Source organism: Pipra filicauda, unplaced genomic scaffold (genome assembly GCF_003945595.2).
Source record: "Pipra filicauda isolate LSUMZ 115617 unplaced genomic scaffold, ASM394559v2 scaffold672_size169183_pilon, whole genome shotgun sequence".
NCBI classification, from domain to species: domain Eukaryota; kingdom Metazoa; phylum Chordata; class Aves; order Passeriformes; family Pipridae; genus Pipra; species Pipra filicauda.
Window position 1 is genome coordinate 19,272 of NW_024104834.1, and position 23,809 is coordinate 43,080.

General features: G+C 38.9%; 1 protein-coding gene across 1 annotated transcript in view; it reads right to left on the bottom strand.

Moving 5' to 3' along the window:
* Positions 1-1,402: 1,402 nt before the first annotated feature.
* Positions 1,403-23,809, bottom strand: part of LOC113995995 (protein NEL-like) — a 37,611-nt gene continuing 15,204 nt past the window's right edge. The window contains exons 3-9 of the mRNA XM_027736579.2: positions 19,557-19,707; positions 7,977-8,150; positions 7,772-7,868; positions 6,781-6,853; positions 6,516-6,598; positions 5,343-5,471; positions 1,403-1,549 (exon numbers count right to left, since the gene is read on the bottom strand). Coding sequence (XP_027592380.1) covers positions 1,418-1,549; positions 5,343-5,471; positions 6,516-6,598; positions 6,781-6,853; positions 7,772-7,868; positions 7,977-8,150; positions 19,557-19,707 — 839 coding nt within the window. The 3' untranslated portion in view covers positions 1,403-1,417. The remainder of the gene's footprint in view (positions 1,550-5,342; positions 5,472-6,515; positions 6,599-6,780; positions 6,854-7,771; positions 7,869-7,976; positions 8,151-19,556; positions 19,708-23,809) is intronic.

Here is a 23,809-nt window from a genome sequence, read left to right on the forward strand (position 1 = left end):
ATATTAAGAATATCAAACAGGAAATATCAAAGTAAACTTTACAGTGTGCAGTACCAGAACTGTATCTTAATTTGAAGAAGTATTAATGCTGTATGACAAGGTCAGTGTCCATATGCTCATTCACATTTCTTCACTCTTGTCAAGACTCCTAATAAAAGCAACTTTGGAAGACATCATATGATGTGTTTCCCCATTAACATCCCAACTTAATTCACAGGCAGTACATTAGAAAAACATACTCAGAGGATCAGGTTTTCAAATTCTGCCAACATGGTCAGAGATTCAAATAGTGCCAAATAGAGGCTTGAATGCCCCATATCTCACACCCCTGAATTACCAATTCCCTGAGTCATCTAATATGCATGGAAATTCTGTGTAGCTGGTTAAAAAAAAGTATTTGAATTCTCATTTCCTCTTAATTAGAATTAATCTACTTGAGTAAGTTAATAACGTTTCATGAAATGGAATGGTTTGTGTAACTTCTAACACAATTAAATATTAATAAATTCCTGTGGGAGCTAGATCAATGGAGTACAAAACGTCTTCCTGAATTTTATCTTACAACATGTCATTTTAACCAGTTATGTATTTCTCTATACTCTGTAAGAAATTTTATATGCAGTAGAAGAGTGATGAAACCCCACAGAAAAATCTCAACATTTAGAGAATAAAGAAGTGTGTTCATCTCAAGCTCAGTTTCAAAAGTGGATTCTACCACAGTCTATAATAACTAACCATCACATATGGAATACACGTAATCAATGTGTAGTCCATCATAGTAGTGAATAAACCAAAATTCCCCTTCTCTGGCCCTATTTACAACAAAACCAAAATGCTATAAAACCAAAAAGTAATCATATATCCCAAATGACAATATTAAATAACTTTCATTTATTTTCCTGTATAATTCTTTTATGACCTTTTGTGAAAGAACATTTCTAGGTGTCTGGTTTTTGCTGGTCTCTTGGGTCCAGATGAGTTTTCTCTTCCCTTAATTACAGAAGAAGAATCTTAAATCTGAACCTCCATTTCTGGCACTACAATATAAGGTTGGAAGTACACTCTTCTTGCGATAAAGGTGTTAGACATGGATCAAAACAGACACCAGGCAATTTTTCTTGAACTTTGGTTTGGTATAAAAGATAGACAGTGGAAGACAAATGCAGAAAGCTTTTTAATTAGCTTTTTTCTTTTAAAACTTTGATAAAAAATACCTTCGCTTAAAAAAAATACAACTAAAATGAAACAAAATATCCCCAAATGAAAAATTAAAATCTTCTGGTTATCAATTTCCCAGAATACTTCAGAGAAGTCCAAGTTCCCCAAATCCTCAACCCAAATATTTAATTCCCTGACCAGTTCTTTTACTGACATATTTACAGAAAGATTCATATTCTTTAAGATTTCAAAGTATTCATTAGAAGAAAGCACAACAGTAAAACTTACATTGACATTCCTTGCAGCACTTGCCATCCACATAGGCCAGGGCAGAATTAAGTGGACAGTCAGCAAGGGGGCAAATCAAAGCCTCACACTGCACCGTACCGTTCTAGAAGAATAAAAGGTGCTTAACTGGTAGTTATATTTAGCAATAGCAGAGATGTTCTCAACTTGAAAAATCTATTTTTAAATGCAGTGAATTCTCTAACAACACCGAAAAAGACATTTCAACACAGATCTTTTAATAACTAAATGAACAGAAACTATACTTTTAGAATGTCACACATGCAATCTTTTAGACATGAATCGTGTTCTTTGAAATGATAATGATTCCTTTTTTTTAAGAGGCAAATCTATTTGGAGGCAAAACATTCAGGTTTTTTGTTGATGGGCAGACAGATTACTGTGAATTAACAATTTCACAGATAATACTCTGCCTTCTGATTTTTATGTGAGACAATATATTTCTAAAAAGGTAATAATATTATAGCTGCAAGAAAAATCTAAGACAAAAATATGTAATGCATTTAATACTAAATCCAAAGAATTTTAAATATGTATCAGCCAGAATTGATACCATAAAATACCAAAAGCGAAATTAATATCCCTTCAGAAATATAAAGATCAAAAAAATATTAAGCTTTAAGAGACCCATTTAGCAAATTATAGATAGCAGCAAATCAATCTAAGGTGCAGTACAGACAACAACAGCCTTTTCACTGATTTCTAATGGCCTTTGGATTAGTCATTTAATGAGTTCAAATGAAATGAATGAGTTTTACATGAACGGACGATAACACAGATGCCATGGTTTGGTACCTGAAAGGATACTTGCAATCACTTCTGGAGTTGTGATACCTCTGGGAATCTTCCATCCACCAAATCTTTTTCATTTGTAATATAACAGAGCTTACATATGACCCTGACATTTTACTCTTTATTGCTTACTGAGATGTAACCAAAGGCAACCAAAGGGAATCAGACACAAGGGATCTATTAAATCATTTGCCAGGAAAAAGACTGTGTTTATAGTGACAAAAAGCAGAGAATCAATTATCCAGAGAAACCATTTGCAACTCAGTGCATGGGAATAACATGATAGCTAAGTATATCACATAGCATCTGCATATGGTAACACGAAATACAGGAAATACACATACTACCACTACTGAAACAGCAGGGAAATATATTTATGTAGTGTGTTTCTGTGGCTGGGTTTTGGTAGTGGGGGGGCTACAGGGGTGGTTTCCATTAGAAGCTGCTAGAAGCTTCCCCTGTCCTGTGGAGCCAATGCCAGCCAGCTCCAGGACAGACTTCCTGTCGCTGGCCAAGGCCGAGTCAATTAGAAGTAATAGTAACGCCTCTGTGATAACATATTTAAAAACAAAAGATAGTTGCACAGAAGAAAATTGTAGCCAGGGAAGAGCAGAGTGAGAACATGGGAATAACAAGGTAGACACCAAGGTCAGTGCAGAAGGAGGGGGAGGAGATGCTCCAAGTACCGGAGCTGAAGCTCCTGTAGCCTGTGGTGAAGACCATGGTCTGCCCCTGCAGTCCATGGAGGACCATCAGGTTGCAGAGACCCACCTGCAGCCCATGGAGGAGCCCATGCTGGAGCAGGTGGATGCATGAAGGAGGCTGTGACCCCGTGGGAGGTCCAGGATGGAGTGGGGTCCTGCCAGAGACCTGCAGCCCGTGGAGAGGGAAGCCCACACTGGAGCAGGTTTTTCCCGGGTAGGACTTGTGGCCCCTGCAGGGGACCCACACCAGTACAGCTCATTCATGAAGGACTGCACCCCATGGAGGAGTGACCTACGGGACAGCAGTTTGAGAGGAACTGCTGCCCAAGGAATGGACTTATGCCAGAGAGGCCCATCAAGGACTGTCTCCTGTGGGAGGGACCCCCCGGGAGCAGGGCAAGGACTGGAAGGACTCCTCTCCCTGAGCAGCGGCAGAAACAACAACTGACCATAACCCCCATTCCCCGTCCCCCTGCACCGCTGGAGAGGAGGAGGGAGAACATGGAAGGAAGGAGGGGTGGGGGGAATGTGTTTTTAAGACTGTTTTATTTCTCACTCTTTGGCTCTTATCCTGTTAGTAATAAATGTAAGTATTATCCCCACTTTGAGTCTTGTTTTGCCTGTGAAGGTAACCAGTTACTGACCTCTCCCAGCTCTTATCTCTACTCATGAATTCCTAGGTGTTTTTTTTTCTCTCTCCTCTGTCCAGTTGCAGAGAAGAGTGAGAGAGCGGCTTTAGTGGGTACCTGGTATCTGGCCGGGGTCAACCCACTAGAGTCTCTTCGGTGGCCTATATGGGGATGACCAAGGGGATATTCCATATCACATGACGTCAACCCAGATATAAAAGTTGAGGCAAGGAGCAGGACCGGAGGCACTCATTGCCTCTGATGGCTGCCTGCTGACAACCGTACGTGTTCTGGAGCTCTGCTTCTCAGAGAAGTGGCCGACCATTGCTGCTGTGGTGGTTTGAAAAAGGCTTTTCCTCAGGAGGTATTGTTTTTCATACTGAACCAATTAACAGCCTGTATGCTCTTGTGGAAGTTACATGCTCACAGAAACGGAAGAGAAGGGGTTAATTCTGGACTGCCTGGCTAGAAGCAGAAGCAGCCATGCTCTGAGTGTGCTTGGTATGGCCCAGGGCCAGGGGGCCTCTGCCCCCTGGCTCCTGCCAGCTGGGTCAGGAGCAGCCAGCCATGCAGTGGAGCCCCCCCCCACTGAAACCGATGACCAAGGAGGACCCTAAAGGATCAAGGAAGGCCTCCAGGTCGAATTTACTCCACTTCACAGAGATGGGGGAGAAAACCGACAGCAAAATGTTCAATCAGCCAGGCAGAAACCTGCCACGGAGCACAGACAGCGCTGGAACTGAGCCAGCAAGGGGTGGCCGGAGCAAGCCGAGCTGCTCAGCCATGAATTCTGAGGTGGAGGCAGCCACGGAACAAACTTCTGCAGAGGAGTAGCCTGAGCTATCACAACAGCTCAGAACAGAGAGGCCCCCTGCAAAAGGTCAGCAGCACCAGTGAATTGGTTGGAATCAATTCTAGGGTAAGAACTAAACTAAGAACCCTTAAAATTCTTTTACCCTGAGGAGGAGTGAAATCTTCGAAGAAGCTCCCCAAAGGCGCAGGCTTGAGGGAGCCGGGATTTCCACGAAGTAAAAACAGGGGATAAAGACAAGATAAGAGACACTAAATAGTGTCACAAGAAATTAATTTAGAAGAACTATAGTTTGAAAGTGAAAAAAAGGACTTCTTCTCCTTTCTTCTTGGACTCTTTTTGAAAGAAAGGAGAGACTTAATCTAATGTAATATATTATTTTACTGTAGAAGTAGTTAAGTTGTTATATATATATATATGTATGTAAATAAACTTGTAAATATTTCCCTTCCCCTAATACCAAGTTGTATGTGTCTGAAAACTTCTTCCCTTTCACAATTAGAACAAATCGTAACAACCCCTTTAAATTGGCCTTTTTGAAATTCCTGTGTTTTTCAAACCACCACAGCTGCTTATGGGAAGTAGAGATTAACTGCTAGCTCCTGCTTTGTGTGTGCACATGCTGCCTTTGCTTTCTTTTTTTGCACAAATATAAACTGCCTTATCGCAACCCACGATTTGTTTTGTTTTCTTTTCCCACCTTACTCTCTCCCCTGTGCTGCTGGGAAGGGGAGGGATAGAGCGGCTGGGTGGGCACCTGGTGTTCAGCCAAGGTGAACCCACCACAATTTATCAATACTATTCCTTAGATTTAGATCAAGTATTAAAGCACTTTGTTGTTATTACCTAGCATACATCTGGAAGTTCTCATTATTTGCTTCAATAAAACTAATCAGAGGAAACACTGGAGTTCCTGACTCTCCACTCTAACTGTAGCCATACCATGCAAGTGCAGTTCTTACAGCCATCCGTCCAGGATTCAAACTCTCTGTAAGTCGTGCCTTTCATTGTGCATGTCCTTTCACAGTAGCACTGATCCAACTTGTTCATCCTCTGTTCAGCTTGAGACAACTGTATAGTTCAGAAAAAAGTTTTGAATTTGTAAGTTGTTTTCACCTTAGTAAAAACACAATTCAAACTATCCCCCTTATCATCAAGAATGCAGATGAGAGAATACATGTAGGGAAATGCAGTCAAAGACACTAAAACAGTTATTGTTAAATATGATTAAACCGTAAGTCATTCAGAGACGGAAATTAAGAAGTAAGACACAATGCACTTCATCTTTCTCATCATCATCACATCAGAGCCATCATGAAACAAAATGAGTAGGTCAAGATGGATACAGCTCCCTTATTTCTCACCTTTGTATGTGTGAACTGATCAAGAATCTTGCTCTACATTAAGTCCTTGCAGACAGTGGGTTAGAGGGCAGAAGACCAAAACTTGAGTAGAGTGGCCAATTTGCAAATTGTAAAGCTCCAAACCAACATGTTAGCAATTGTTTCTGCACTTCAGCCAAAGCATTTTTAACATTTGTGTATTGAATCAGTCAGGTAATAGCATTCCTGCTGATATCTAAAGAACTGTCATTTAAAATCAGAAGACTAGTCTATTTTCACTGGCAGACATGAATGGTTTTGGATTCTACAGGAAAGAAAGAAGAAAGTCCTGCTTTGGATTCTTAATTCCTTGCCTTGCATATATTTTGTCTGAACATGCCTTTGGCAGCTCAGGTCTAGAAAAGTCTTGGTAAGTCTTGCTGCAATAAACACTAAAAACACAATTACCTATTTCATTCTAGGTTTATTGATTTATTAGCTTAATAGAGTTTGGATATCTCTGAGCCCTTTCCTTGCTCAGGGACTTAGATACTGTCTACTATTAAAATACACAATTCTATAAAAATATTAAAACACAAGAAAACTCTCTGAACTGGAAATCTGTATGTAGAGACACTAGGTATGGCTATATAAAGATATAATACACCACGCAGGGATGTTTTACACACACTCATGTGCACATCCCCATATAAGCATGAAAAATCTACAAAGACAGCAATTTAGGACTGATAGTCCTAATTTCTCCCATGACTTGAGTCCTAGTAAACATTACCTTAGCTGATGTTTTGGCTAAGATGTCTTGCAGTTCCATAATTTTCTGCACAAGTCCATGGAAGTCATTACAAGTTGGGCATGCTAGAATAATAAAATCAGTGCTTTAATCAAAAACCAAACAAACATGTATTCACAATAGGTTCAATCACGCCAAAGTTGACAACCAATACACTTAAAATTCAACGGTTTAAGAAAGCTTGTAGGATAGAAAGAAGGCACAAAGAACACCTTTCATTTTAGGATACAAGAATTAATAGACTTACTGCGATTAAGGTCTGGGCATTGAGAAATAAATCCTTGAGGCATGACAAGTAATTGCACATCTTGCATTATGCCCTATGTGTAAGTGGAGAGGAAAAAAAAAGGATACATTAGTTTTACCTGTCAAAATTATGTTTTCCATTCACTATGTAAAACATTAAAGTCCACGCAGAAAAGCTACCTGATAAAAACAACATTTACGAATAAAAAGTTTCTTGCCTGGGCCCAATTCAGTGATAGAAAAATAAACAGAAACTAAAATAGATGGATGTACAGACATACTGAATAATTTTTAAAGACATGAGATTAAATGTCAAGATGTAATTATGTGGCAGAAGTTTGGTGGTTTTGAATTCATTGTTATTTTTAGTTAGACACAGCAGTAAAGCTTGAAAATGACCTTTAAAACAGGTGCAGTTTCAGTTACTTTTAAATAAAATACAAGTTATTTACTAAGCTATAACTCTTAAATAGATCTGAAGATTAAAGAAACGAGAGCCAGGAAAAATACATTCATGTCAATCCTTAATGACTTTGTGCTGGTTTTGGCTGGAGTAGAGTTAATTTTCTTCACAGTATGAGCCTATGTTTGGGATTTGTGCTGGAAACAGTGCTGATAACATAGGGACGTTTTAGCTATTGCTCAGCAGAATTTACACAGGAACAAGGCCTTTTCTGCTTTTCATACCGACCCACCAGCGAGGAGGTTGGTGGTGCAAAAGGAGTTGGGAGAGACACAGTTGGGACAGCTGACCCCACCCGACCAAAAAAGGGGTCATATTCCAGATGATATGCTGTAACGCACAGCATTTAAAGCTGGGGCTAGAAGAAGGAAGCATGGGACATTCAGAGCGATTCCCCCGATACCTCCTGAACCTTCTCTTCTCCAGGCTGAACAATCCCACCCATCTCAGCCTCACACCATATGAAAGATGCTTCAATTCCTTAATCATTTTATTTCAGTTCACTCCTTTCCTTTCAGGGAATGTATACCTTAAAATAACCATGTGCAATATTCCTCTGTCCCAGCCAAAAGGTTGTACCCAAAGGCAAGTTCATGAAAGGCTTCTCCACAACTCTTTCATAAATTCTGAAAAGGAAAGGAAAAGTATAGTCCCAAGATGTTATCATTCAATTTACCCAGAGCTGGAATATTCAAAGTGTGACAAATTCTTGTACAACAACACTCTTTACTTACTTATTGCAGTCGATGTGTAAAATCAAGTGAGAGGCACTGATTGCTAAGGAAAGTCTGTGCCATTTATCATCTGCCAAAATGTATGGGAATACTTCTGTGTGGGAGCGATGACTGCCTGAACGATAATGCAACCTGATTTCATTTCGATGACCACTGCTTTCCAGCTCCAGGTACCTGTATCATAAATGCATCATCATGTCATGAAGCATTTTTATCAGCACAGAAACATTTTACATAAGCCATCTTCTCATCATCATGCAGCAACTACTTAAAAGAGGGAGAAAAACAAGCAAGGAGATACAAAGACAAAAGCAGACTCTTTTCAGATTTCCACTGCATCTTTCTTCTCAATGACAAATAATAGCAGGTTACAACTGGTAACAACTTAAAACAAGGTAAGTACATAAGATTTCAAGCCAAATGTTTTTCCTTCTAGCAACATTATTTTCCAGAACATGATCTGATTGCAAGTATTATGCTATTATGAATAGTTGCCTCATACCCTGAAAGCACAGTAAGGATACACTGAAGGCATGAATGCATAAAAGACAACCCCAAGTTTTGCAGTAGGGACATCATTAGCAATTACCAATCAGAGAAGTAAGGACTGAGATTGAACACTGCTTTGTTTGCTTTCATGTGTACTGTTACATCTCCTTTTATTTTTTGTAATAAAATTTCTCCAAAGAAACATAAAATCAATAAATGCTAACTCTTCAGAAAAAATTTTATATATGTGTACATATTTGCTTTGTTAAATAAGTATGTGTATTTGTGAGGTGGGTGTGTGTATACATACAACTCTATATGTATGCACATATATATGTAAATATGTACAGATATGGTAAAAACCCAGCAGTGCAGCTGTGCCAAAATAAGTGTACCCTTCACAAGATTTGCAGATTGCAAATTCAAGCTTTGATGGTGAAATTTTAGCAGCTTAATTTTAAAAGCATTCCGTAACAAACTCAGTTCTTAGACAGGCTGGTCTCTTGCATGTTGGAACTCTTCTGGGAAAAAGCTTGAGAAACCATTTGTCTTTTAAAGTAGTAAGCTTCTCATTTTAAAATTCCCCCAAGAAAATACTTTTTACACAGGAAAGGAAAAACAAAATGGAGCTTCTCTAAAAATCATATATAACATGCAGCTAAAAACAAGGAAAATAACAACATATGTGGTGAGATACACATCAACTGAGAGAATGGACAGTTCATTTTTGTCTATTTTTGCGGTTACATCTGCAATCAGGCATGACAGTGGCTTGTAATCTGAGTGCACATGTTAAACAGGCTATCTATATTAAGGAATAGACAAGATAATGAGTACGGTTTTGAGGAGTGAAGTTGAGACCGAATCAAAACTATCTTGTACAATCATTATCCCTAGGAAGAGAGGCTGGGTTCACTGTACAGCTCTCCTTCCTTCAGAGTGTTTTCACAGTGGAACTATTTTTTTGCAAATCCAGCAAAGGACAATTTCTTCTTCATCCTTAGTATTAACGAAGAAGTTAACTAATTTCAGATATAAATTTTATAATTTGAGACAATTTACCTTCTCATGGCCCAAAACCAATTTTTGCATTGGCAAGAAGTGGAAACTAACAGAAGGCCAGGCTGGAAAAAAAATGGGCAGTAATGGCAGGACATCAGTCAACTTAATAACCTCCTTCATAACTCAAGCTTCAAGGATAAAAATAAGGTCACTCCCAACCTAACAGAGAAGGGGAACATTATAGAACGGGACTTCTCCAGCAACTTCTAAGTGTCTCCATCCAGTCGCAGACACAAACTGGAAAATGAAAGGCAGGGATATGTTGAAAAAGGCATCCTGGTAGAACCAACAGCTACCTACTCATTTGAAGTCAGTGACAGAACTGATGCCGGATCACAGAGATGCAGGCAGGCAGGGAAAAAACTACACCTGTAGACACACAGTTGGTACAGAATGTACTCGTGTTGTCCCTTATGCAAGTAAGATAATGAATGAAACATGGCTTTGCCAATAAAAAGAAGACATTGCCGTACAGATTTCACAAAATAAAAACTGCTGAGAGAGGATGCTGACAATTGATGATGCTGTAATAAGCAAGGAAATCTGCCGACACAAAGTCCTGCAAAAACTGTGGACACTTGGGATTTTGTTTTAATGGTGATTAATGCACTGTTTTGATATTCACAGACAATCTCTTGTTCTTCCATTTGGTAAACTAACAAATACAACTCCCTTCTAAAGGAGAAAATATGCATCAAAGTGAAAAAGAAAATAATAGCCATTAGGAGAATTAGTAGGAGAATAATTTATGGTTTATTAATAATCTGTAGAGGCAGCAACAAAATACAATGAGAAAAGCAAGTGGAATGATAGCCAGAACTATATTGCTTTCAGCTTGAACTAATGCCATAATGCTGAAACACAGGGAAGTGAAAGTGAATAATTTCCACCTAATTATTTACAAAATACTGTGCTTGCTTTTCTACATCTGTTTAACTGCCTGGACTTACACGGCTCTGTCTCAGTCTCATGAGCTTCACGAGATGGGACAAGCCTCAGCACTGACAAACTCATTACAGGTGAAAATGCAAAGTTTGCCCACAGTGAGGCTTCTTGTTCCGTCTGTGAGGCTGTAACACTTGGGTGCAAACCTTCCAACAGTTTTGAAGAGTCTTTGAGAAAGTATACTAAGCATTAACAAACACACCTGGGGTTTAAAAATTCATTTCTGGTGACAAAAATACTGTACACTTCTCTGTACACTCAGGATTGCTAATCATTGAGAGGGAAAAGAGGGTGATTTCAGTTCCTAAATGACTTTTTAAAGGAAACAATAACTGCATTGTACTGCAGTCTTCTCCTAGCCAAGAATTTCATTACTGAAAAGCTTCAGGGGAACCTCATCAGGTGAGTCACTGGTTCCTTGTCCACACCAGCCCAGCACAGCCCACTCATCACAGGGAGAGCAGCAGCCAAAGATGTCCCATTATAAATGTCACTGATGCTTCTTCCAACAAGCTCCAAGGTGCTTTTCTATGCTGCAGAAGGTAAAAAGCTCTTGGAGTGAAAAATAAACCCCAATGAGAAACACAATAGCAGAACCTGCTCCCCACTTCTAATGTCCATAATCTCTGTGGTTGTTTAATCAATACCAGTGTATTTGATTTTAACCTGCAAAAAACCACACACACATTGCATTGGGTTAAACTGATTTAAACTTCAGAGGGAGATCATACATGCTTAGGTGTTACTATGTTTGACACGCAGAGAAGAAAACGCCAACCTGGAAAAAAAGGTTGTTACATCTCCATAGATCACTCTATGCACGCACAATCATTGCAAAGGTAGCAGCCAAGGCCACCGCTGCAGATGAGCCACTCTGCTTGGAAACCAGCCAGTCAGCGATCCCTTACGTACTACAGATGAATGTGTCTTCGTAAGAGGAAGAAATTTGTTTCAAATGCCCCAGAGGAATTTGAGACAGAAAAGAGTGATGTGTTCTCTGCTGCCCAGCACTGATCTATTGTAGCTGCATAAGAGCTAGGAGTCAGCAGATCTGCTCAACTGTCAACAGATCAGCTCTAATGACCATCCTGGCAAAGGGTACATGATCACAACCAGCCCAGGCAGGACCTGCTCTTTGGGCTGTGACAGACCAGCTCAAGGGAGACTGTGGGAGTCAGGATGTACAGCAAAACGCTAGAGATTTAGGAAGTGAAACACCAGGTGGTCCTGCTGCACACAGTATCAGTCTTTGACAAGAGGGAGGTATGGCCATTCCAGCTAGCAGCCAGCGTTGGCAATGCCAAGTCTGATGGCTCACTTGTTCATTTGGCATCCTTGCTCACACAACAAATGCACAGTGTAACTGCCCACACTTACTCCAGGCAACTAATAATTTTAACTTCATTTTACAACATGCAGACAAATATTTTAGAAGCTAAAGGTAAGAAAATTAATTTATTACAGGGTCATTTTTGGACTGTTTTTTTAAACTTTTCCTACTTAAAGTTGTAGGTATAGTGTTAAGAGTTCTTCATGGCTCTTCAATCTACATTAAAAAGGAACACCAATAAAATTAAAGACAAATATGTACTTAAGAAAAAAATTAAAATCCATTACATATAAAGCTCCATTACTATAAAAATATCTTCATTTGAACATTTTTATATGAAAGTTCTGGCTTTTTTGTTAGGTATAATTACAAAAAACAAACAAAAAAAGAGATTCTATTCAGTAGACCCTACTCATTGCAAACTGTGGCCACAATAGCAGTAACTTATTCTGCTAGGTGTAGATTATGAAGATGTAAAAGCAATTCACGCAGCACCACTACCACATTCAGCAACGCATTATTTGCTGTTTTCCATGGTATGATGACTGGGCAGTCAGGAGTGTGAGCCTTATTCTTCTATTTGGAAGTAACATTAAGCATTTTGAAACATTAACTAGGAGTTTTTAAAGCTTGGTGCATCCCCAAGGCTAGGAAACAAACACGTGAGACTGTTCAAATCCTTCCCATCAGTGTCCCCCTCAGTGTCTGTACCTGATTCAAACTAATAAAGCACATGGGACAAAAATGGATGTCAATAAGATACTGTTTCTACCACCATCTTGCAGCCCCTCATCTTATTTCAGTGGGACTGCTGTGGTCTGGAAGCCTTTGCTGGCTTTGAAGTCAAGACCTGCCTCTCACCTGAGAGATCTCTCTGCTTACTTCGCAAAATTTGAGGTCAACTCTGCCTCTAAATCAGGGAGGAAAAATCTTCCCCCCCTCGCAGACTCTGAATAGCTTCTGCTGAGTTTAGTGCTTTGATTCAAGAGCCCCTGGCTGTAACAAGAACAAGATATCCCAGACCCTCTGATGCTACTGCTGATGAGAAGGCAAGGCTCCCAGCCAGCCTTCCCACAGCACTTAATGGAGGAGTCAGGTGCCACAAGCAGGAACTGAGGTCCCACTGAGCTCTTCAAAGCACAGCAAGAAAAGCTAGGTGGCCAACAAGGCAAATGGCATCCTGGCCTGGATCAGGAACAGTGTGGTCAGCAGGACCAGGGAAGTGATTCCTTCCCTGTACTCAGCACTGGTGAGGCCACACCTGCAGTACTGTGTCCAGTTCTGGGCCCCTCAGTTCAGGAAGGATATTGAGGTGCTGGAGCAGGTCCAGAGAAGAGCAACGAGGTTGGTGAAGGGACTCAAGCACAAGTCCTGTGAGGAGAGGCTGAGGGAGCTGGGGTTGCTTAGAGTAGAAAAGAGGAGGCTCAGGGGAGACCTCATCACTCTCAACAACTCTCTGAAAGGAGGTTGTAGCCAGGTGGGGGTTGGTCTCTTCTCCCAGGCAGCTATCAGTAAGACAAGAGGGCACGGTCTTAAGCTCTGCAAGGGGAGGTTTAGTTTGGATACTAGGAAGAAATTCTTTACAGAAAGGGTAATCAGGCATTGGAATGGGCTGCCCAGGGAAGTGGTGGATTCTCCGTCCCTAGAGGTTTTTAAGATGAGACTGGATGTGGCACTTAGCGCCATGGTCTAGTAACCACGGTGGTAGTGGATCAAGGGTTGGACTTGATGATCTCAGAGGTCCTTTCCAACCTGGCTGATTCTGTAATTCTATGATTCTATTCTTGTAAAAGGTGGCCTGGTCTTCGAAAAATTCAAACCTGATATTACAGCACATTGTCCATGTCATTCCTGTTTGAGTCATGGATATGAAATTAAATTCCCAAACAAGAAAATATTCTTTTAAACAGTAATTCTTGTCTTTGAGCAATTGCTCTCATTCCTCTCATCTCTCTCACTAACCCCATTTATCAATATATTTATATTTCCATTTTGTTCTCACTATCACACAGTCCCAGGAATATCAGTCTTGCCTATCTGAAGCTTCCCCTTCTACTGAAAAAAAAAAAATCTGTGAGGGAAGAACTTTTTCAGATCAAACACTATAAAAACAAATGGCACAAACCATCCCTCTCTTTCTCTTTCTTAACAAAGTTTATCCAAGGAGAGCAAGAGGACTATAAATAAAATAAGCAACTTTCTGATATATGCATTAGTAAAAGAAAAAGACACTTTCAACATAACTCCTCCCGTTTCCTACCCCGTAAGAATACAGTTTTCTTTGTTATTTACTTGTTCATAGAAAGCCTTTCAAACAACAGCAGAAGAATAACAGTATCTGTCAAAACTCACATTTCAGCTATTTCAGTGGTGTTTTAGGAAGGAATAATCTTTTGTCTCTTATTCAAAAAGGCCTGTCACTAGTCTCAATTCAAGTAAGAGGTTCCAGGTGTATATGAGCATTCTGGAAAAAGTTCTCAACCAATTCACCCTGGTTAGTTGGCACTGGATGATTTACATTGGACAGACTGGCCTCACTTGATTAAAAAAAGTTACACAATAGTGTTTTCAAGGTGCATGCATTACAAGAATTTACACACTATTGGTAATATTTCTTTTTGCCACAGAGTATAAAGTAAACTGAAAAAGAAAAAAAAATAAACCAAAAAAACCCCAAGCAACAGTGACATGGTGTCAATCAAATTTATAATAACTTTCATAACCAACACTTAAAGAAATAGGTCATTCCTAACATCAGGAAGACATTAAACTGAGTATAACACAGAACTGCTGCTTTACAAATATTTCCATCCAACTCCATACTTGGGGATAGAAGTTAATCTCCCCAACAAACAGAAACAAGGAACTTTTCTCTTTTGGGATAAAGAGCCCTACCAAGCTGCCAGTATCGACAAAGAGAATCCTTTGTGCCAAAGAATCTTCACATGCACTAGAAAAGCAGTGAATGAATGAAAAAAAAAACCCACCTTTTTTTTGACAGCTTTGATGAAACCTGCAACCGTTATCAAAAGAATAAGGACTAACACCAGAAAAGTTTATATCACTACAGAAATTAAATTCAAAAGCAATTTATTGTTACGAACAAATTCCAGAGGGTTAATGACTATCATCAGACCAGTAAGAAACAGCCACTAAGATTTAAAACAAAAAAAACAATACAGAACACTAAAACCCTCCACTCTTCCAACAAAGAACATCATGGAGTGGTTTAAAAAGCAGAAATAAGCTACTACTTCTTTTGGCACCAGGAACAGCCACATACAGCTTTAATGTTTGAAAACGAATCCCATATTAGTCTTACCTAACATCTGCTCTGCAAATTATTGCCTTAAGTGGTGATTATTGGCTTAAGCAGTAAATACTGAAAGTTTTTCTCAGTGTAACATGTTTGCAGCAGATTTTGTGGTGTCAGTCCAGAAATACTGATATACATACGGTAAATGCAGAGAACATACAGTTCCACCTCTATTTTAATACAATGATCAAATGAGAAAACAAAATTCATGCATCGGGAATTCACCTCTGGCAACTTATCTCCTTGTACACATAAATCAGTAAGAGAGAAAATGTCACAGATAAGTTCCTCCAACATACTGAGAGAGGTCTAAAACTACTGTACAGTACAGCCCATTTGACAACAGATAATCAGAAGACACCAATCACTGTGAAAACAAATGCTAAGTAAGGCGGAAAATGAATAAATTAGTAGAAGTACAAATTAAGTATAGAGAATAGCTGTCCATAATATTCTATTGATTTCAGTGCTCTGTTCCAGGACATAAAAAGCACTAATCAAAGGAAAGAATGAGTAAACTACAACCCTGCAATTTCCTGCTTTAAGGGCCCTAATATGCAGTATCTCAAGAGACAGGAATATACCATTAGTTACATAAAGCCATCTAACCACTAAGGGAGAAAAAAGTTTATTATATCTCTCCACTGCTGATGATTAAATGAAAATATATGATGGAATAGTGAGACTTAACATATATTACAACCCCATCGCAGATTCAAATCATCTCTCTGTTGACTGTTCCTTCAAGAAGTAGGTAAGACAAATTCAGAAGTGAGGAGGATAATACAGCTTAAACGGAAAGCTGAGAGCAAACACACAGCAATGAGTGTTCAACATTGCTTCTACTCAGACTTAAGGCATCCTTTCATTAACACAATTAAACAGTCACTTTGTTACTGTGAAGTACAATGCATTTTAGGCAGGGCACTGTATGTGGTCAAGGTGATGCTCTCAAGTTAAGAAAACATTCATAACTTCTATCTTTCAGACATATGCCATACATAAATCTGCCATATATAAAAGATGCATTCAACTGCCTGAAATTCACCTAAACTATTACTGACATGTAACTTGGATTCCCTGACACCACAAGAGCTTTTTTTTTTTTTTGAAAGTATCAACCTCCACACTGTACCCAAAACTACCGCTGCCCGAACTCCTTGGCTGCTCTAATCAGAGGGGGAAAAAGCAACGTCTGTGGAAATGTATAAGCAAGTTAGAAAGAGACAGTTAAAAGTATTGTTTCGGATTCTTTCACTTTAGGTTTATTTTTAAATATTTTAATATATTAAATACTAGAGAAAAGCATAATTGTTATAAAATGGGAAGTCAGCTTTGATACTCAGCTAGGAAAAGAAAAATAAAACCATTTAATTGAGTATGAAAAGATTATTATATTTGCAGAACATCATCTCAGGAGCTGCTTTTTGTGGTGACAGCAACAGCCCAGCCTCAGCAAACACCCAAGCCAATGCCCAAGCCTCAGACTTACATGAAGAACTTTTGCATCTCTCTGACAGAGCAAAAATAGCATTCAGCATGATGCTAGAGAGCAAACTTTGTGAGACCAGTCCTGTCAACTTCTTAAGACCCAAAGCCTTAAATAGTTGCATGATCATATCTCAGTGAAAGTATTTATGTTTTATGATCCTCAAAATGGAACCAGCAAAGAAAGAAAAAAAACAACCACATAAAACTAGACAACACAGACTGAGTCAGTAAATTCTGAATCATGTAAACTATTTTAAGTCTATAAAGAAAATCATAAAATTAAAAAAAGTAACTACAATTTAGGAAATGCTCTCAATTGCTGTAAACTAACATATTTGCACAAAATTCCCTAGACCCATGCAAAGAGGATGAGTTTTATTTTCAAAAACATAAAATGTTTCCTTAGCCACTGAATAAACATACCTGTTTCCACTTCTTAAACATTTTTATTTTCTTGTACCTTAGAAATTCTTTTACCCTAGAATCATTAGTTGTTAAGAAACCTCTGTAAAATAAAACATATGAAAAGTTACTTGTGTGATAACTGACTATATCTTTCAGTTATTGCCACTTTTCTTACTAGCATTTAACTCCTCATTGCAGAAAAGCATGAGCTAGTACTAGGAATATAGCCACCAGGCAGCAGTTCAATACTAACACAATATTTTTTGACATCAGCTAGGGCAAAGGAGTGGAGCCAGGTCTGGCATTGCTACTTCTCCTACTAACTATGATGACTGCACAAAGACTTCACAAGAAGTTGTTTAAGAACTAAAGGACTGTTACAGACAAGTCCCTGGTCAGAGGTGGGCAAGGTCAGAGATGGAGATCAGAACTGAAGCAGCAGCTATGTAATGTAAGCCATCCAAATGTTTAACTTCTACATTCTCTTGTCTTTATTGTCATTGATCATTAAAAAAACATTAAAACCATAACTACAGGAGACTCAGAGATGCTACCCTGATTCGAGTATTACCCACACCTAAGTCAGCCCTTATTTTAGCACAATTAACCTGAACAAGCTCTACTATGGCACACAGACTTCTGTACATCCTAGCACAGAATAGAGCAGAATGTGTTTATTAAAAGCCTAAGGGCACATCTAATATAATAGCCACAAGTTCTTTCTGGCCATACTCTTGTTCAGAGTAATTTTATACCTGCTGAAGATAATGAAGATATTTCCTGACTTAAGGGGATCAGATTACATCTAAAATTTTTTAAAACAAATTCTTCTAGTTTCTTTTTAAATGGATTACCCAATATTCTCCCAAAAACCACAATGAAATATTCACAAGTAGATTGTTCTTTAGCTGCTTCAACAAATCTGACCTAATGAATGACTATTTGCCTAAATAAGCTAGAAAAGTTTTTTTCTTCTTTTTCAATTATCCAAAGGCTTACAAGGAGACCCAAAAACAAAACATAAAGCATACATCCCTACAGAAAAACTGTAAGAGGATAAGATAAAGAGGACACAAATGGTGGCAGGAGTTTTTTTCACCAAGGCACAAACTAGTTATTATCTTCATTTTTTCATAGCTCTAACATTATAACATTAGAATAAGAATAATAATAGTTTTCACAGTTAAGAGAATAAGGGCTCCAAAAATGTTCAGCAGTGCCACTAAGTTACACATCCACAGTTAAAATACCTACACACATAACACAGACCTTCTGATTTCAACTAGAAACCTTGACAAACGCTTTCCATTGATGTAAGACAGTTCAGATTTCAATATGCAGATAAACAGAAGATCACAGAATCAAATTAGGTTAGAAAAGTCCTCTGAGATCATTGAGTCCAACCTATGACCAAACACTACCCTGTCAACTAGACCAGGGCACTAAGTGCCACGTCCAGTCTCTCCTTAAACACCTCCACAAATGGTGACACCCTGAGCAGTCCATTCCAACGTCTAATCACCCTTTCTGTGCATGCATTCCTCCTAATGTCCAACCTAAACCTCCCCTGGCACAGCTTGAGGCTATGTCCTCTCATCCTGCTACTGGTGGCCTGGGAGGCCGACCCCCACCTGGCTACAACCTCCTTTCAATGTAGTTGTAGAGAGTGATAAAGTCACCCCTGAACCTCCTCTTCTCCATGGAAGCCCAGCTCCCTCAGCTACTCCCATAAAACTTGTGCTGCAGACCCTTCACCAGCTTCATTGCCCTTCTCTGGACACACTCCAGCACCTCAGTGTCCTTCCTGAATTGAGGGGCCTGGAACTGGACACAGTCCTCGAAGTACGGCCTCACCAGTGCCAAATACAGAGGGACAATCACTTCCCTAGTTCTGCTGGCCATGCCATTTCTGATACAGGGCAGGATGCCATTGACCTTCTTGGCCACCTGGGCACACTGCTGGCTCATGTTCACTGGTTGTTGACCAGCACCCCCAGCTCCTTTTCCACTGGGGACCTTTCCAGCCACTCTGTCACCAGCCTGTAGCGCTGCATGGGGTTATTGTGGCCAAGAAATGTTTTCTAGCAAACATTGCAAACATTTTGAGTAAAGTTCTCTGTCATTCATGGGGAGGCATAAGCCCATAATTGGAGGATTTTTTTTGCTTTTTTTAACTGTTTGCTGTGTTAAACTGGTGCAGAGGTGAACATACAGGGCCAGGCTTTGTGAATCGGTGTAGCTATACTGACATGACACTTTTATACCAGCTGATTGTCTGGTCCTTATGGTTATGAATGACAACAGAGAACTGCCTTTTCATGTCCTTGGTGGCAAGAGACACGTAAAGGGTAACATCTGTTCCCCTTCCCTTAGTTGATTTGGACTTGTGAATTTTTATGAATCTGCACACTATGGCTATCCAAACACTATGAATATTTGCAAATGATGTGCTACACAACAATTTTGCTCTAATTTACTTTCAATTTTTTACTGCATAAATACATATACTTTTATTAGCCAGCATACAGGTATCAGTACTTACCTGTGATCTAAATGATGAATAGAGAGAATAACCCCTGAATTCAAATGGGCTTGTTTTAAGGTCACAAGGATTGTGAATTCATATTTATTTCTTAACTTCTGAAAAAAGACTTCAGCTGTTTCTGGAGATGCTTTAACAATTCTTGAAGTATCTAAAAAAAAAAACAAGAGGAAAAAACACTCACTATAAAATCTTACTTTACTTTATATCCTCATTCAAATAGCTTACAAAATGACAAGCTATTTATGAGAAGCACAATTGAACAGACAGGTAAAAGCAGGGACCAAAGTATTTTAAACATCAGTTTTACATGCAATAGGAGCCATTTCAATCAAAGAGAACACATTTTCTAGGACACTTATTCTATTCTGCAGAAGGGTGGTGTTTTGTTTTGAGCCAGGGTCATAACTCTCTTACTTTCTCCATGGATGCCCACATGGTACCTTTAATATCTCCTCCAAAGTATGAGCTCACTGGCAATGAAGCACAGAGTAACAACATATGAGGCTAAACCACGAAGCACGATGTGAGCAACTTTTTAGTGACTTCTACAAAAATGTGAAATACACAAATAAACAAACTGATTTAAAAGAAAAAAACAAAACAAAGAGCAGACCTCTTTAGGGACAATTTACTCAGCTTTAAGTAATTCTATAGTTATCTTAAAAACTCACCAAATTTCAAAATATATTATTGCTAATTAATCACTATATACTCCAGTTGTGTGGTATTTTGCTGCTGCTTCTTGCACAGAACGTCATGAATCTTTGTTAGAGTAATGACAAACACAAAATATTTTAGTTTTAAAAACTCACACACAGCCAAGACTGAAGCAATATTTCTGCTGAATTTTACATAATATGCATAGAAAATAAAAAGGCCCAAGCTCAAAACCTCTAGAGAGAGAATTTACAAAATAAGATGTCAAATGCTAGAAAAACAATTCCCAAGATTTTCCATAATACATTATATCAGGAAAAAATTAATATACATTTTTAACGCTCAAAATCAATTCATTAGCATGTGTAATCAACCGTGTAAGAACTAAATCAATTCACAGTAATTTGACCATCCTGCTCCATCTGGGGACACTAACTCAGAAAAAACAGTAGAGTTAACTGCAATAGAACTGGTGATCTTCTTTTGGCAGCACTGGAGCTGAGCCCTCAAGTACACCACTCTCAGTGTACACCACTGTTCTTAAAACAGTTTTATTCTTTAAGCTGGACCTATGAAAATGCTGCTCTTCATTAACAGAAAAGAGTCGATTATGTTTTATGGACCAGGAATATTTTTAATATGTATTTAAGAAATGTAACAACCAGTACAACTCTGAAGTCCTAATCAAGCTCCTGCACAGGGTCACACCAGGCTGAATTTCATTCGTTTTTCACATAGGGGAATCCAAAAGACAAAAAAAAATAATCTGATTTCTAAATTTCTACCAAATTCCTATGATATTCTCGTTAGCAACCAATGAAAGAAAGTATATGCATAACACCCCTACCCTTATACAAGGCCAGTTCACACATAAATAACCATCTCCCCCTCCCACATGCACTTTTATTCCAACTGGAGCTACTGGGATGCAAACATTGCACTACAGATGGCCTGTGCTTTAGCAAGGAAACAAATCTTCACCATCACATAGAGCTCTCCAGAGCTGTCCCAGTCCTCATCACTGTGCTGAGAGAGGCAGGGGAAACACAGAGCTGCCTTAGCACCCACAGGAGAGGAATCTTTTTCGAGGTCTATTCATGTCACCATGAATCATTTGATCACTAGGTTGGAGGAGAATTTTCCATCCTCTATTCTATCAGACCTTATCTGGGTACCCTATCATCATTCATTGTGGCCTTAGATAATCTTCTTGTACACAGACAATAGCATCAAGACCTGATTACATCATGTTCAAAGCCTATATATTAAGATTTCTGTCACATTACCTGCTAGAGTATTAAATTGCCAAACCACATGGTCATTCAGTTTTGGTAATGCAAATAGGTCAGTTCATATTTGCTGCTCAAACAAGCTACACAGCCTTTTCAATTATTACTACTCTTACAAAGCACAAAACTCTTTGTTCAGGGTAGGCACCAGGTGGATTTCATAAAAGCAAGGTGACTGAAAGGTCCTTCATCCATCAGATACATTCTTTTTACACTAACATAAGAGTGCAAATCCCTCCTTCCAATTGGCTTCGAACACTAGCAGTAGGTGCTTGATAGATGACCAGCTATGCTCAATAAATAATGCTTCAGGCTTGTTCTTGACATTTGGCTTCTAGTAATCAGTTTAACACCCAAGGAAAAAAATTTACTGGAACTGGATAGCTTGGAAAATAGCTTGGAAAATCAAACTGGTATATCTCAGATAATAATTTGCAGTTTCTCAACAGTTACATAAAAACCTCATACTATGAAGATTTCTAATACACAAATCCAAAGGCATAAATCTCTTTAGAGTGCAGAAATAAGGAGAGAACTATTATTTTGAATGAGAAATTTTTCTCTAGCCATGATATATATATTGGGTTTTACTTTCCTAGAATACTGCCTGTGTTTCGTTTGACCACACCATGACATCTTACAAACCCATAATGTCATCATCCCATCATAAATTTATAGAAGAACGAAGTGACAATGAAAGAAACAAAAATCCAAACTCAAAGCATGTCTCACTCCTCGCTCAAGTTAGAGGTCTTTTAAGATCTAACACTGCAAAGCAATCTGAAAGCCCAGTGAAGAAAACCACTGACCACAAAACTTGCAGGAACTCAGCCCTTCAGAATACAAGCTTAGTAGCTGCCTGTGTTTGCAACAACCCTCACTACTAGGATGCATTTTCCCCTCTCAGAGACAATCTGCAGTCAGAGCTCTGCAGCAAACACCAACACCACACCAGTGTTTCCTGGAGGTGTCAAGAGCAGACATTGTCATTTCAGTCATGTCCATGAGATGATAATTACTGCACTATAACCAAGACAGCAAGTCTAACTTTCACCAGGACTCATTCCACAGGTCCAAAGGCACTTCCACCAGCGCAAACGGGTGTTGCAGAAAGAAGCAGTTTTATCCTTTGCTGTCACCAGCCTTTAATTGCTTCTACTCATCCCTGTGGTGACAACTGTATTCATGTAAACATATGAGGAACCATATTAGGCAACTGATCCAATCTTAACTAGCCCAACCATGCTTCACCACAAAAAAAAAAAAAAAAAAAACCCAAACAAACAAAAAACCAACCAACCAACCAAACACACAAAAAAAACCAAAACCACAAAAGGCAGCTTTGGAAGCAGCCACAAACAAGTTACTGAAGGTAAGCAGGAAAATTTCCATACACAGCACCAGCAGCACACTAAATCACACAGTGGAAAGACTTAGGACAAGCCATTCATTACAGATGTTTTCCAATCCACAATAAAAAAACCAGTTATTAAACAATGGATAACTTGTTTCAGCAAAGGATGTGCTCTTGAGTTTCTGAAGAGCTTCTAAAGCTAAACATACAGTATGAACTGAATTATAAAACAGACTCCTGCAGAACAGTCTTTGAAGGAGGCATCCTAACTAGTTGAGCTCCACACTTTGTTTCATGTGCACATAATTAGCTTTTAACAGCAGCATCTATAAATCAATTCTGCATCTGACTGTATGTTTGTTGAACTATCCAAATTAAAGTCCAGTGGTTTGTGAGGAAAAAAAAGGGCTGTAGGCTAAAACGAATCTGAAAAATATAATAAGGTTGGCTCAATTTTGTTTCATTTTCCTACACTAGTTGAGATGAGTGTCACAAGCATACATTCACATTCTGTCACTTCCCCATATTCCAATTTTTGGCTAATATTTTCTTAAATAGGAATTTCACACTGACTACAAAGGGCAACTGTTTACTTAATATTGTTCTTTTTTTTAAGTAATCAGTGTGGGCTAAGCTGCTCCAGCCAATGAGCCAATGGGGCAGCATACAAAGCCAATCCAAAAGCAGAATCTTTCCAACTCTGAAAGGGTGTAGCAGGTTTTTAAGTGGAGCACAGTACATTCAAATTCAGGAGTTGCATTCCTGTAATGAAAACTGAAGACAGAGAGAAGTAAAACAGCCTTTATTAGACCAAAACCCTGCTAGATGTGATGCACTTTACATACTTCAGCAGAAAGGCTGGTTGTTTTGCTATTTGAACTGATAAATAATATCAGCTCATAAAACATTTTGAGCTACTTTTCCTATACATTTTTAATTGCCTTCTCATA